The 15,753-nt window shown below is 47.1% G+C and overlaps 1 protein-coding gene and 1 pseudogene across 3 annotated transcripts in view; one reads left to right on the top strand and one right to left on the bottom strand.

Moving 5' to 3' along the window:
* Positions 1-15,753, top strand: part of NRG2 (neuregulin 2) — a 293,165-nt gene that overhangs the window by 84,626 nt on the left and 192,786 nt on the right. Inside the window, exons 1-3 of one of the 3 annotated variants that reach the window (XM_043520452.1) lie at positions 13,866-14,050; positions 14,549-14,614; positions 15,007-15,273. The exons of 1 other annotated variant lie outside the window; for it this stretch is intronic. In XM_043520452.1, the coding sequence (XP_043376387.1) occupies positions 15,219-15,273 (55 nt within the window). In that variant the 5' untranslated portion in view covers positions 13,866-14,050; positions 14,549-14,614; positions 15,007-15,218. Of the gene's footprint in view, positions 1-13,865; positions 14,051-14,548; positions 14,615-15,006; positions 15,274-15,753 lie in introns of those variants that run through there. One more of the 3 variants, XM_043520453.1, reaches the window with a different exon arrangement.
* Positions 11,883-12,002, bottom strand: LOC119860836 (annotated as a pseudogene).

Genomic DNA, 15,753 nt, shown 5'->3' with positions numbered 1-15,753 from the left:
TGCCGTGCCTAGCCACGAGGCCACAGACCTGCTTTTGAGCAGTATTTGCAAGATAGTGAGAGCATACAGTTCTTCTGATCCTGATGTTCCCTGGTTTGATGGAGACAGTGAGAGGTCTGTTTGGTGGCCACTCCAGCTAGTGGATAGAGAGGAGCCGAGGGGCACTCAGATGGAGTTATGTATGTTCGTTAATTGCCAACTACTGCAGAAGAATGGTGCCATGGCTCTGAATCCTCCAGCAGGGCCCTATGGAGGCTTTATCAGGAAAGAGAACATGAAAGTAGATGTGGTTTATATTCTAAAATGCTGTGATCATTCTGTAGACATGATTCACTGCCTGGATCCAGAGCCAATCTTCTGCATCCACAAAGTCACAGCCCTCTGTGATTTAATGGACTCCTGAAAAACCCAGCTAGTCTCAGCTTTCACTTTCTCCTTGGAAGGAAGGTTTAAATCCTTGTCCTGGTGCCAACACGCTTGAAACAGAAAGCTGGTAACAGGATTGAAAGTCTGAGCCTATGAATTCTCCTCAACGTTGCTAACACTCCCTGTACAGTAAGCGAGAGAAAGCCTCCAGGACCTGTAAAAAGATCCCACTGTTTTGGGGAAGAGGGGCAGGCCATTGGCAGGTCTGCAGTACGGTGAAGTGAGGTTTCTGCTGATGGTGCTAAGCTGGTTTGCTGCCTGGGTGTTCCTTGTGAGAACTATGTACCTCAAGTTTGCAAAGAACCATGTAGCCATATGAATGCCAATTGCCCCAGAAAGCACTAAAGGTATGGCTACACTGCAGTTAGACTCCCATGGCTGGCTTCTGCCAGCTGACTCGGGCTCACCTGGCTCTGACTATAGGGCTGTTTAATTGCAGTATAGACGTTCTGGCTTGGGAGGTGGCCCAAACACTTGGACCTTCCTGACTGCAGGGTCCTAATGCCTGGCTCCAATCCGAGCCTGAATGTCTACAATGCAATTTAACAGCCCCACAAGCCTGAGCCCCGCCAGTCCACGGCAGCTGGCAAGGGCCAGCCATGGGAGTCTAATTGCAGTGGAACCCTGCCCTTAGAGACCAGACTCCAAGGTAGGTGGAAGCTGTCCATACCATGGAAGCTTTATAAGCCTCCAGAAACCATGTGTGTGTGGACAGTGGCTCCTGGACCCCTCCCCATCCTTTCATGTGAAAATCAGTTACATTCTGGGGGGACCCTGAAGGATTCTCACAGTGACCGTCCCTCAGGCTGGCTTAGTGTTGTGATCAGAGTGGGCAGGAGTTGATTACATTTGGAGATAGCAGACTAAAAAATGGCTTTGCAGGGCTGGACCATATTCGCTTCAGTGTGCTAAGGATCAAAAAGTCACTAAAATAATAATTCTAAAAAAGACCAGCTTTCTCCAGTGTTCTGGTATCCAGGAGCATGTGAGGGATAGCTCTGTGCATTGCCCCTCTGCTGACTGCGGAGAGGAGCTGTAGAATAGGGGCTGGGACTATGAGATCAGTCCAGAGAAGGAAGCAGAAACAGCATGTGCTTCTGTCACTTTGCACTGATCTCCATCTTCTGCCGGTGTTGAGGTTACTTCACTGGGCAATATGGCAATGAGTCAATGCCTGGAAGGAGTTCTGTGCGTCAGCTAATGATGCTGAGAGTTTTTATTTTTGTGGCAGGGCAGACTTATGTCGCCATCAGTAATAATAATTTATATTTATGCCATGCCTTTCATCTCTGCAGATCCCAAAGCCCTTTAGAACCTGGAATGTGGGGAACCTCTTGACCAATAATGGTGTGGAATGTAGCAGCTGTGATCACCAGGAAGTGAAGACAAAAACTGGCTGCCTCCTCCAGCCACTAGCCAAGCAACAAGACAGAGAATACAAGACTGCTTCTTCCTCCGGTGTCTTGCAGCCACGATTACTCACTGATCCCCACATTAAACCCTTCCAACCAGCCATGACAGTTCTAAGCCGCTGTATTTGGCGATGCACAGACCAGCTCTTAGGTTTTCATGCCAGCACCCTCTATTATTATTAATTGCTATTTGTATTGTGGTAGTGCCTACGGGCCCTTCTCAGGAGCAGGCCCCATTTTGCTGTCAGTGAGAAAAGTGAAGCAACTGTTCACAGTGCTGCGAGCTCCTTAGACAGTGTAACAAGGCATTGCCCAGTGTTTGGCAGTAGTGCCAGGAAATACAGTGAACCTGAACAGCCTTCTGGCACTGGCTGGTACTGACACACCTGCGCTTGGGAGCCTCTCCAGATTTCACTTCAGATGCTAATTGTGTCTGTGGTTCAGCCAAGCTTTGTGTTAACTCTTTGTGTGCAGTTTTTATGCATACGCATTCGCTGGCACCAGACCTTCCCTGCTCCACTGAGCTGAACTGGCTCCTCAAAGAACCAAGCAGGTAGCTTGCAGAATGCTCTGTGACCTCCAAAGAGCTTTTCAGGGGCATGGGGTGGCCTGGTTCATGAGGACAGGGTGCACGCTGGAGAAGAGTAGTGAGGAGACACATGGTAGATAGATAGATAGATAGATAGATGGGTATGTATGGGATGGATGGATAGAATACTTTTGAGGAAAAGGAGAACCCATTGTCTGGTCCCTCATCATGTGGAAGAGACTTCATTTCCCTTGGTGTTTCTCTGCATCTCAAAGCATAAAGTATAGTTTTCTGTACATTTTGACTCTAAACTTTGATCAGGGACCATTTCTTTGCTATATGTTTGTACAGTGTATAGCAAAATGGGACCCTGGTCTCTAGTCCCTACAGTAAATAATAATATATTTTTATTGATAAATTATGTACAGTGTGGAGTTTGGCAAAAGTTCCTTTTTTTCTAATATTTTTTCAGTCCCCATGAGCTGTAAAATAATGTACCAATGAATCCACTGAAATTCCCAGAAATAAGGGAAAAAATGAGCAAAACTAATGGCAAATACACACAGTGGCTTTCTCCCCACCACCTGCAAAGGGTAACTGATAAACTTTTGCAATTCTCTGCTGCAGGAATTACAAGAAAAAACACAGTGATGTGGCTTCCAGCATTATCTTGGAGCATAACAGGGAACAGATTATTGGCCTACGTTTTGGGAAGGGGACTGGATCTCCCTCTCTGCAGGGTAACCTGTGAGGAATGCCCCTCTTAGCCTAGTTAATGCCGTGTGCTTAGGGCCCCTATTTATTTTAGGCTGAACAGATCACTATGAGGATGAATTCCTTGCCCTAAAGAGCTCACAGTCTAAATGGATACATATATGGGCTTTATCTGCAGCAAGGCAGATTCAGTTTAGATATTAGGAAAAGCTTTCTAATTCTAAGGGTAGTTAAGCTCTGGAACAGGCTTCCAAGGGAGGTTGTGGAATCCCCATCACTGGAGGTTTTTAAGAACAGGTTGGATAAATAACTGTCAGGGATGGTCAAGGCTTACTTGGTCCTGACTCAGTGCAGGGGTCTGGACTTGATGATCACTCAAGCTCTCTTTCAGCCTGACATTTCTATAATTCTATGATATAGATGGGTGCAACAAATATGGTTAGTGAGAGTGCTGAATGCCTCTCATAGCTTGGTTAATAAATAATAATTAATAATTAATAAATAACTAGCTCTTATATAGCACTTTTCCTCCATAGATCTCAAATTGTTTTACAAAGGAGGGCCGAATTATTATCCCCATTTCACAGATGGGGAAACTGAGGCACAGAGGGGGATGTGCTCATTTCTTAAAGTGCTGGAACTGGGTTAAAATCCTTTCCAGGTCACCTGTAGGCACACTGGTGGGTGAGCTGCCCTTGACAGAAATACTTACAGATTAAAAAGAACACAGGTGTGAAGAGTACTGAGAAATGCCATAGGAAAGCAATTCTCCAGAATGAAGGAAGAAAACGAAACAGTGAGAGCTGCTTAAGGGCTCGAAGGGCAGAAAAGGGTAGTTCCTAGAAAGTGAAAAGTCCCTTCAGAAAGACTTCTCAGTCAGACTTCCGCCAAGTAACATGAGAGCGGCAAACTTAGAAACTTTATTTTGCTCAGTGTGCAAGAGAAGACATCCCACTGTGATGGGGCAGACGGGTCCCACACTGCCAAGGGGAGACTTAATGAGAACCTGTGGCCTCAGCTGGCCTCACCCTGCTACCCGGGCAGCAGCTGTCAGGCAGAGAGAGGGAGATAAAAGGAGGACACCTGGCCCAGTTCAGGAGTGGCTGGGAAGGAGAACAGACATCTACTTCTCCTGGTGTGAGAGAAGCATGGTTTCAGCCCCGAGACTGACTTAGCTAGCTGGTCGAATAAACCTCCTGGTGGAAGAGACAACTGGGTGCTGGAAGACCAGCTGAAGTACTGTTCATTTGACGACCCTGTTTTGACTTGTGGATTTTCCTGATTTCTTTTGGACCTTAGTCCTCTGGAAGGGGTAGGACTGAAGCGTGCCTTGAATGGAAGGCAAAAGCTCAGCTACATTGGACCTCCAAGAGACAGCCACCTACCAGCAGAGCCTTGTGACTGGCTGAGTTGTGCCTGGATGGGCCACAAAAGGGTACTGCAGAAGCAAATTAATCACACCTGGATGGAGCGGTGGCAAGCCCACTCTGGAGGGAGAAAAGGACATTCTAGTGATGGCTGAATTGTGTGATGAGAACCTTGAATGGCCTAAGGATAATAGAGAGCAGGGGAGGCCCAGAGAACCGAATGCTGAAGCTGATGTGGGGGAACTCTGCTCCAGTGCTATATGAAGGGCAGGTTGCTTGGATAAACCAATTACATGATTTGCAACCTAGGGAAGAGGCCTTGATGCCATGCCATTGGGTGGAATCTCCTCTGTTGCTTCCCAGAGATGTTTTTTCAGGGGCAAAGACAATGTGCATGGAGAGCAGCTCTGTCTCAGGAGGCAGGGTTCCCAGGATGGGTGTGTTGAGCCCAGAGGTATTCCAGCTGACATGTCATTCTAAGGCTCTGTCCCAGCCATGGCTCTGGCTTACCTCTAGGTGTGCAGTCCCCAGGCCATTGTACCTAAGTTATTGATCCTACAGCCATGGGTTGAAATGCTTTTTGTGGGATAGAGAACTGGAGTTAGGGTTAGATTCTAAGACAGAAGAGACATGCCATTGGATCTGAGCTCCTGTATCATATAGGCCATTGGACTTCCCTGAATTAATTCCTGTCTGAACTACAGCTATCCTTCAGACACACATCCAACTTTGATTAAAAAATTGCCTCTGATGTAGATCCACCACAGCCCATGTTCCTACGGTTACTTACCCTCACTGTTAAAAATTTGTGCGTATTTTCCAGTCTGAATTTGTCTGACTTAAACTTCCAGCCATTGGATCATGTTAGACCTTTTCCTGCTAGACTGACGAGCCCATTATCAAATATTTGTTCCCATGTAGGTACTTACAGGCTGTAATCAAGTCACCCCTTAACCTTCTCTTAGACTCAAGGAGTTCGGTCACTATAAGGCATGTTTTCTAAGAGCTCTTCTCTGGTCTGTCTCCAGTTTATCCACACCCTTCTTGAATTGTGGGCACCAGAACTGGACAGAGGATTCCAGCCATGGCCACACCACTGCCCAGTGCAGACATACAATAACCTCTCTGCTCCTACTCGAGATTGCCCTATTTATACATGCGAGGATCCCTGTAACAGGATAGATGACATGAGCTGGAGAGCCTGGGGCTAAGCCAACCTGGTTTACATGGTGAGCCCCACCTCAGAGGAATCGGGCTTCTAGTACCAAAGAAGGGGGGAAGCTCAGGGAATTGCAGCGTTGCCTGTAGACACTGGCAAGGAGTAAGAAGTTTCCTGAATCAGCAGAGCCAAAGCAGAAGAAGGAGAGTGTGAGGAAAGCTCTCCAGGCAGGGCGGCCCGGCAGGGTCTGCACAGGCCCTATGGGAAAGGCCTGTGGAGAAGGACAAACTCCAGGCATGTGTTGGGGAGTAGGAAGTCCCTCAGGGAGGAGGGGCTGTGCCCAGCTCCAGCTTCAATGGAGATGGCTACTCATGAGGCAGTTGCATTAACCCCTTTGGCCCTATGGTCGTACTGGGAGCTCATGTTCAGCTGATTATCCTTCATGGCCCAAGATGGGTTCCCTTTCCACGGCCCTGCCATGGTGCCGTGAATGCTAATGTGGAGTAGGCTGGCCATCCTCATGATGCCTCGCTGACCATGGTGCTGTAGGTTTACTGACATTACGAGCCCGGCTGTGGGTCCATGCGGGAGAGCAGGCTGAGTTTGCTGCATTAAGGTGCAATATCTTTTGCCCTCTTTTCACACCTGAGCCATGTGGCTGACAAGTAGAGACGGTGTACTAAGAGAATGGTTCCCCCAGCAGTTTGTGTCTCTTCAGCAGCAGCAGGAATCCTACCTCCTCCAAGTATTCTTTTGGGCTGGGAGTTTCAAAGGAGCCTAGGAGAGTTTGATGCTCAGCTCCCATTGAGTGCCAATTGGATTTGGGCACCTAACTCCCCTAGGTTCCTTTGCAAATCCCAAGAAAGAGCCATGGATCAGTACCTAGAGAGCACCAGCAGCACTCAGTCTTGCTCTCTGAGGCGTCATTCCAGGAAATGAGTTGGTTTCTCACAACATGATCCTAGGTAGAATTTGGGGGCTCTTGTATTACAGAGTTCTGCAATCAGGACTGTTTCCCATCTGTGGGATTTTTCTTGTGTTCTTCATTTTGTGCTCCCCAATTTGTGCCCCTGCAGCTACTCATGATTCTTGTAGCCCTTTCGGGCACTGTGCCATTGTCTTTTAGAGAGGGGAAGCTGCAGTGCCTTCCAGACAGAGTCGTTTTTCACTTGATCTCCAGTTTTTACCATAAACATTTTCTTGGACTTGTAGCATTTACCTGCCTATCCTTAGGTTCTGCACAGGGTAACGGTTTGTCTGCGCCAGGCAAAACTTCTTTCCCTGCTATGAGGCCTGAAAAGGACTCGAGAACCTTCCACAAAACATTTTCATGTGACACTATGAATCATAGACACGTCCCCAACAAACAGGCAGCAGCCCCCTTCCCTGTGTGTTAGGGCTCAGTGCATTCAGGCTGCAGCCCTGCAGGAGAGAGCTGTCGGACCACCATACCAGGGATGCGAGAGGCATGTTGCATGGAGCTTTGACTATGGTCAGTCACTTAGGCCCAGATTTTTAAAGCTATTTAGGCATTGCTGTGCATAGCATTGCCAACACTTAACTGATTTAGGTGCTAAAATCTCATTTTCGAAAAGGATTTAGGCACTGTACCATGCCACTGCTGACTTACGGCCTGACAAGGCCTAGGTGTTATGGCCCTGACATAAAGCATGCATCTGGCCTGCTGGTTTCATCAGTGCTGTGTTTCTATGCTCCTCCTGACCGGACCTTGCCCACTTTGTGGGGCCCTCTGGACACAAATGCAGATGAGATGTGGGTTTGGAGATCTGCCCTGAGCTCCCGTTTGGTGCAGAGGCTGCAGTCAGGCTCTTTAGTTAATTAATGATGACAGATTCTGGAAATCCATCAAGTGGATCTGAGGAATTGTGCTAGGATCTCAGGGTATCCTGTGGTTTTCATATTGGGAAATCTCAGGGGAAGATCGTGCCATCCTACCTGACGTTGGGCAGTATTTTATTACTATTACTATTGATTTCAATGAGACTTCTTGAGGAGTAAGGTGCTACTCAGTGAGAGTAAGGGTGGCATAATCGGCTTTGAATGGGTAATGAATTGGTTTTCCAATACGCCTATTAAAATGGCTCCGTAACTGCTTGAGAATCAATTTGTCTTTGTGTTTTAAATGCCACACCCACCCCACAAAAATCTATAAGAATGCTAAGCTACAAACCTATCATGAATGCTGATGAACTGAACATGCCCCGAGTCATAAAAGGGAAACATGCCCAGCTTAAGAGAGGCATTCTCCCCTCAATGCATCACCATTTTATGCTACCAGCTCCTACTAATGCCAATGCAGGAATCCCCGAGAGGAGGATTTGCTGGGTATTGAAAGGCTGTTTGTTCATTGAACAAAAGTGCGTTTAGTAGAAAGCTAACTGCAGTGGGAATGACTGGCAAATCCAGCTTGGAAATGCAGTTTGCAGAAAAGATTCAGGGAGCCACTCGTATGCTCTTCTGCATCACTTTGGTTCCTGTGTGTGGATAATTGAGATACGAATGGAAGGAAAACATGAAACAAAAAATGGGAAAGGGAAAGCAAGGTCCCAGCGCAGGAATAATCCATTTATTATAGTGCTAAGTGGAAAAGAATGTTACTTGCTAATATCAATGCACAGATGGGGAATACATTCAGCAATATTCATTATTGTAAGGGGTCTGACACTTCATTGCTATTTGAGGACTTTTCAGTCCACTCAAACTGTTGCTATCAGCGATCTCAATGTGACTTTTAAAGGATAGAGTTCCCAAGATAGGAAAGCACCAGGTCACCGTAATTTTATCACAGAGGAAACTGGAGATGAAAGGGTTTTCTCATTTCATGCTCCTGGATTTCTCTGCCTGAGGAGAAGCGCTCCATTGTCATCAGTGCAGACATTTGACAAAGAGGTCACGTTTACAGCTTTGGGGGGGATGTTCTCTCCTCCTCTGCTCTGATAGCAGCTCTGGCTCCTCCTTTGCCTTAACTCCCCCGTGCTAAGTGTTTTCTCTCTTCTAGCATCCCGTGACAGTGCTTCTTCTGGTAGTAACAATTTCAGCTTGGCTGTTTATGGCAAGAAGGGTCATTCAATGTTTACTTTGTGAATGATGATCAAGCAGAGTGAAGAGGCAGCTTCCTGACTCTTATTTACATTGTCCTGGCCACTGGGGAAAATAAAAAGGCAAATCTCCGTAGAGGTTATCTCCGTAGGGCAGCATTCCCTGACACAAAAGGCCCAATCCCACAACAAGATGGGCTGAAAGTTGCACCCTGACCAAGGCAAAGTGCACAGGCAGCAGCAGAGGGACACACACACTTTCCTGAGTGAGACGGCAAACCGGATGGAACCTGTGCTACTAGGCACAAGCTCCTGCTTGCTTTTTTTAGGGAAGGGAACACTTCTTTGATTTCACAGCCCTCCCCAGACCCTGTCCTGCTGCCCCGCCCCCTTCCCAAGCAGAGAGTTTCACTCTAGTCTAGGTGACCTGATGGGAGATGGCAATGGACTAGATTGTTTGAGAGTTAGCTGGCTAAGCGATCTCCTGCCAACTGGCAGCTTTTGTCTCTGAGGTTCAGAGAGGTAGCGTGATTTGTGCACTCGGTCACTGACAGGTCTTGGTTGACAGCTCCCTTCTTGTTTTGTAAAAATTGGTTGCTAGTTGAGACATGTCGAAGTTTTGAAAGAGGGAATTTTGTTTCTTGTACAGTTTCCTGTGAAAGGTCACAGTGCCGCCCACAGTGCCACTCCGGGTAGATAAACACACACAGCTGCTGCAGCTGTGACTGACGCAAATCAGGCAGTCTGAAAGCACGCAGGATCACCATGGAGCGCCAGGGATGGGATCTACAACAAGCTCTGGGGGGGGGGGGGGAATCTTTACAGAGTACTGTAGCAGATCACTGACTCACCGCCATGGCGCCTTCTGCTGGTCAACCTTGGAATTAGCTCAATTCCAGCACTCGGAGTGCCTCCAGCAGGCTGCTGTCTCTCCTGCCTCAGGCTCCTGTGTCCCTCCCAGACCCATTCCCTCTTATCTTGGGGTTCTTCCCACAGCAGTACCCCCACACTCTGTGTCTCCCCTCCCAGGGGAATCCCCAATGCTCTAAGCCCACCTTACCTCAGTGACTACTGCCAGTTGTCATCTAGCCTCCTTTCTCTGGGGCAAACTGCAGTCTGTGATGGCCACTCATCATTGGCAAGGGGATTGGCAAGCCTATCCCCAGGCTGCACCTCTGCAGCCCCAGTACCCCCTTAGGCCTTAACAAGGCCTCAGCCTGGGGATTTGCCAGGCTGGAGCTTCCCAGCACTTCTCTGCTTCAGGTACCCTGTGCTCCCAGGAAGCTAGGTCCTTTCCACTCCAAAGCTGCAGTGAGCCTCTCTGTCTCCTGGCTCACTGCCCTCTTATCAGGGCCAGTTGTGCCCTGACTGAGGTAGCCACACGTGGGGCCAGCTAGCCAGCCAGCCTCCCTCCCTCAGCTGCTCTTACTTTATCCCTTTTCTAATTGGGTCCCAGCAACAGCCCTCTCCAAGGGCTGCTTTTAACTCCCTATCTCTTGGAGTGGGGCAGCAGCCCCACTACAAGCACTGACTCTATGTGAGATCACTATTGTGTCAGGTCCAGACAGGATTGCTAGACGGTGCCAGCTCTGTATGGGATAGGTATAAGGTGCTGTCACTAAGGGGATCAAGAGATTGCTAGAGAGTGCCAGCTTTCTGCAATGTAAACTTCCATTAACATAGCCTCAGAGCTGAGAAATGTCCAAATTGGGGAGTTAAAAAGCTCTGCTCTTCCTGTCACTCATACCAGTTTCACATCAATCTTGCACAGGGTTCAGCCCTGAATGTGCAGCCTGTCTGAGTTAGCATTGGGCTAGGAACACTGGCTTTGGCTAGCACATATTTCAGCTTTAACATTATGTTCATGAAATATTTTGTATTTAATTCCCCTAATTTTGGTTTAATGAAAGAAAGAGTGAGTAAGTAAAAGGGAATTGGGGGGAGGGGAAAAAGAAATAGAAAAAAAAGGGCCGGGGCTTTCAGCCATAAACAGCTGCATCAGCGTGGAGCCTATATCATCCCTCCATCCCTATAGTTCTGTGGGCCTGTTTCTCAACTTGTGCACTGTGCTTTTACTCTGGTGTAATACAGTTGATTTCAATGGAGTTACTGCTGGCTTACGCCACTATAACTAAGAGCAGCATCAGGTCCTAGAGCACGCTGCTGCTGCTGCTGTTGTGCTACAGTCCTTGTGCTTCTGCTACAGTTTTGAGCCCACGTGGTACTTTTGTTATTAACAGGGCCGGCCCCAGGCCCCAGAGTTCCAAGCAGATGCTTGGGGCGGCAGTTCGAAAGGGGCGGCAGTTCCTCTGCCTGCTGCAGCAAATCGGTGGCAGCTTCTTCCTCTTGTCGTCCGCGGCAGCAGTTTCTCTCAGTGTTTGGGGCGGCAAAAACTGTAGAGCTGGCCCTTATTGTTAAGCTTGGAAAGGTTTGATTTTTGTTTGCTATGGGTTCTGGTGGGTAATATCGATGCTCATCTCCAAATATTCTTGTTTTTTACTGATTCAAAGCAATGATTCTCAAGCCCTAGTCTCACTGGAGTGTTGGCTGATCACATGCCACTGGCTCTCCTTGTTCTCAGCTGCTTGGTTGCATTACATGACAGCCAAAAATACACTCAGTGCTTTCCTAATTGTCCATTGGCTAGGTAAGGAATTGCTAGAGTGGCCAATGAGATATTATGTGATGGTGAATGAAAGAGGGGGTGATCTGCACCATTGAGGGTAGGTGGGGAAGTGTCTATGGAACCACCTTTGTAAAGTTCAAGTACTGCAAAACCTGAGAACATGTCACTAAAAGGTTTTCACAGGCAGAGAAAGAAAGAAAATACCAGTCCATGTTCCAATGGACTGTAGCAGCTGAGATGAATAACAGATTCAGAAATTACAGCATTAATCCTATTTCATTATATTTTTCTTATAAATTGACAGACAGCGAAGCTAGCTCCAGTTGTTTTTGAGTGCAACATGTCTTTAATTTTCCCTCCCTGTAAATTTTCATCATAAAAGAAATAACATTCCATGGTTAATGGAGGGGGAAAAATGACTAAGTAACATCTGAGACTCAGGCTGCAAGCAGATCCATGTGGGCAGAGCAGTGTGCCTACGAAGAGTCTAACTGACTTTAATGGGGCTCTGTGTAGGCATAAGGGTATGCCCATGTAGAACAGATGGCCGGGGTCTCACTGATTGCAAGTGACAAAAAGATAAGAAAATAGTCTCAGAAATTATGCAGCAGAGTTTCCCGCATTTGGGGAAATCACAGGGGTCAATGGATGATCCTCACCCTGGGAAAACCACCTTCGTGATCATGGTAGCTCTGCTGCCTGATAAGACAGGCAAATATATTTTCCCCACCCTCTTACTACAAACAGACCTGTGGGGCTGAGACCAAGCCTGTGATGTTTCGGCCAAAACAAGGGTTTTGGAGAAAGTCATGAGTAATGGAAAAGGCGATGGAATGTCACCAGCTGAGCTCCGCGCTGGTGAAGCAATCTCTGTAGATTGTAAATTCTGTGCAGTGTGATTACACTGCAAGTTCTGCTCTGAGTTACTCCCTTGAAAAATCCAGAGTAATTCTGTTGGCTGCACCAGTGTAAATGAGAACAGAATTCAAACTTATGTCTCTTTGGATAAATACATATTGGAGTACACAGCTTAGTATATCCTATATCTGAACTAATACAACTAGATCTACAGAGTGGATTTTTACAGGGGCATTACGTATCCTTAAAAGCAAGCTTGTAACTGAAATAATGATGAAACTGGCTGTGGAGCAAAACTATTAAACTTAGCTTTTAAACAAAGTTTTACATTCTGAATGCAACAAGTTAAAAACATAGGGCCAAATTACTCAGTTTTTATACAGTCCTTACATTGGCAAAATGCCCAGTAAAGTCAGTAGGAGTTTTTCCTCCATCAGAACCAAGTAAAGGCTTAATAATAAAATAATAGTAATAATAATAATTAATAATTAGTAATAATCTTTTCTGGATTCGGTCCATGGAAAAGAAAAATTTTCTTTGCTCTGCAGGTTTGACTAAGTTAAAACTCTTCCATATGTAAGGTATTTGTTAACCATTCAGTATAAAAGGTTTTGCACCAATGTGAATCAGGAATAACCCCACTGATGTTAAGAGTGATGTGATGTAAAGGAGTGCAGAATCAGGCCGAAAGGCCAGAATACAAGTTCATGTTGTTGGCACACGAGGCTAGATCTGCAAACTGCTAGGTGGTCGTTGTTCTGGGAATAGCCCGGAATAAATCGCGTGCCCAAATGCCCACATGAATTGCTAAGCACAGAATGGGGCCCCTAGAATGTTTTCAGACCACATGGAAATAACCTGGCTAGATTGACCATAGGAAGAGGTGGTGAGGGGGCAGGGCTTTAGGTATTGTCACTCAGGTGTAGTATTACAAAAATTTTGTGGGCATCTTACACTCAGGCTGGGCATGTTTAGACAAATGAAAACCTTCCATCTGATGACAAATGAAATTCCACAAGTGTGTATATGTTACAGCAAGAGCCTGATCAAATGAACACAATGACAGTTGACAGAAGTAGACCCAAATTTCCCAGGAATACTACTGTCTTTGTTTAAAACTACAATTTTAGTTGTCAAGATGCACAGTAATGACCAATGGCTTAAGTTGATCCTTATTGTTCACATTACAGTAGTGCCAGTGGCAATGGCCATGTTAGAGCCATTGCGCTAGGTGCTGTACAGACATGACAGTCCCTGCCCCAGAGACCTTATGGTCTCACAAGCAAAGAGAGACAACGGTGGGAAGGGAAGCAGACACCCCAGGTTATGCAGCAGGTCAGTGACAAAGATGGGAGGGACAATGTCAGATCATCTGACTCCCAGGCAAGCATCTTACCCCTGGCTCATACTACCTCTTACAAAGCAATAGGTGTGTGCAGTACAATGACAGAACCAAACACCCAGGAAAGATTGCTTTGGAAAGGAAGAACCCTCTGAAACAAGATTTTTTGTTTTTATTTCCAGAGCTGAGTAAATCATCTTATTAGCATATAAACACACCTGTCACAGGCCGGCTGGCCCTTTGAGGCAAGCTGGCCTCAGCCTTGCCCATGACTTAGCAGCTGTCCCTCAGACTCACTGATGAGCTGGTGACACAGGGGCTAATCAGTGACCCCAGCTGGCCATAATGGGGCTTAATTAGAAGGATCGGTTCCAGCTGTGGCAGTGAAGCAGGGTGATAACTGTTTAAGTAGAGCCAGGAGCTCAGGAGAGGGAGGAAGACCCTGGAGGGAGGAATAAAGGGGAGTTCCCCTTGGAAGAGCTTGAGGAATTCATGCTGGAAGACCTACAGGGAGCAGACTAGGCTCCTGGGGGGAGCTCTGAGCTACAACCTATAAGGGTAAGGGAGCTGCAATTGAGCTGAACCCTGGAAGGGGACTGATCTGATCTGGGACTTGGCTGAAGGGCTGAGCCAGAGAAGACCCAGTGTGGGAGGCTTGGGAAGAGGTGGTGAGGGAGCAGGGTAGGAGGCGTCAGTCTGGCCAAAAAAGCACCGCCAGAAGGGCTATGAGATGCACCCTGCTATGCTATGCCTTGGCAAGAGGGGGTGCACATACAGCACCTTATCCCATTGATTCCCATCAGGATGGACCAAGAAAAGGGCACTGGGGAGAGGACAGGAAAGGGTGGGAGTGGATGTTGCCATGTTTGGTGGGGGTGGGAGACATGCTGGTGAAGATGGGAGAAATTCAATTTAAGCCAAAAAGGTTGCAGGTGTGCCTAGGTTTGTGCATTCCTCTGCACAGGGCTGGATTTCACCTCATGTGATGTCTCAGCACACCAAGCTAGCCCAGCTCCCTTTCAGGAACTGATCTTTAAATCAGCTTCTCTGTTGCAGCATCTCCAAGGAGTCAGAGGGAAGGAATAGTTTGCTGCTCCTTTGCCAGGGTGACTCCTCCATTAGGTGGGTAGAGGCAAGTTCTTTTTTCTGGAGTATGGGAGGGATTGGGCCTTTCTGGGCTCTTCTGGGATCCTTTAGGGTAAGGCAAGGGCTGTGAGGAAGCAGTATTTGGGATAAGGTGATATGAGATGGTGCTTGTCACGGCCAAGCCCTGCAGAGGGGCTGATGGATGGCTTAGTGCTTTTGCAGCCTGAGAGCAGCTTCTTTGTCCGAGTGGGAGAGATTTCCTGGTAAGGGGGTTTTCTTGGACCTTTTCAGGAGTGCGCAGGCCTGGCCTTTTCAAAAGGCCACCCAATATCACTAGATTAGAAGAAGGACCTTTACTAGCTTCAGCAGGTAACATGCCACAGGTCACATTCACCCCCAGGAATATGTTGGTTTTTCCTGTCCTGCAGTACAAGCAAAGCATTCTATGGCAGCCCAAACACAGGATCCAGGCTTTACCGGGTAATAGCAATAATGATGCTATTGAAAGGAGGAACAGGAGGGTTTTGGAAGGAGAACCGGTCCCGAAGGCACAACATCCCTTTCCTGCAAACAGCCCCCAGTATGCTCAGCAGGAACAGAGTCCTCCTGTGCTATGGAGCATAGCTGAGCTGCCCTGTGGATGCAGGAGGCCACCGTGTCACTGGGAATCATGCTGAGAATTTCACTGTATCCAGGTACTTATAGACACTTGATCATGGCCCTGACCTGCCCATGCTCCTCCCTTTGCACTTTACATCCCTAGATTATAAAGCCAGAAGGGATCACTGTGGTCTTCTAGTCTGACCTCCTGTATAACAGGCTAGAGACCTACCCAGAATTAATTCCTGTTTCAACCAGAGCAGATCTTTGACTTTAAAATGGGCTGTGATGGAGAATCCACCATGATCCTTGGTAAACTGTTTGTTTAAAAATGTGTGCATTATTTCCTGTCTGAATTTGTCTAGTTTTAACTGCCAGCCATGGGATCATGTTATACCTTTGTCAGTTAAATAGAAAAGCCCATTATCAAATGGCTGTCCTGCATGTTGACACTCATAAACTGTGGTCAAGTTACCCCCAACCTTCTCTTTGTTAAACTAAATAGATTGAGTACTTTGAGCATATCACTGTAAGCCATGTTTTCCAATCCTTTAATCATTCTTGTGGCTCTCCTC

Source organism: Dermochelys coriacea, chromosome 8, assembly GCF_009764565.3.
Source record: "Dermochelys coriacea isolate rDerCor1 chromosome 8, rDerCor1.pri.v4, whole genome shotgun sequence".
Classification (NCBI taxonomy): domain Eukaryota; kingdom Metazoa; phylum Chordata; order Testudines; family Dermochelyidae; genus Dermochelys; species Dermochelys coriacea.
This window is presented reverse-complemented; position numbering and strand designations above follow the sequence as displayed.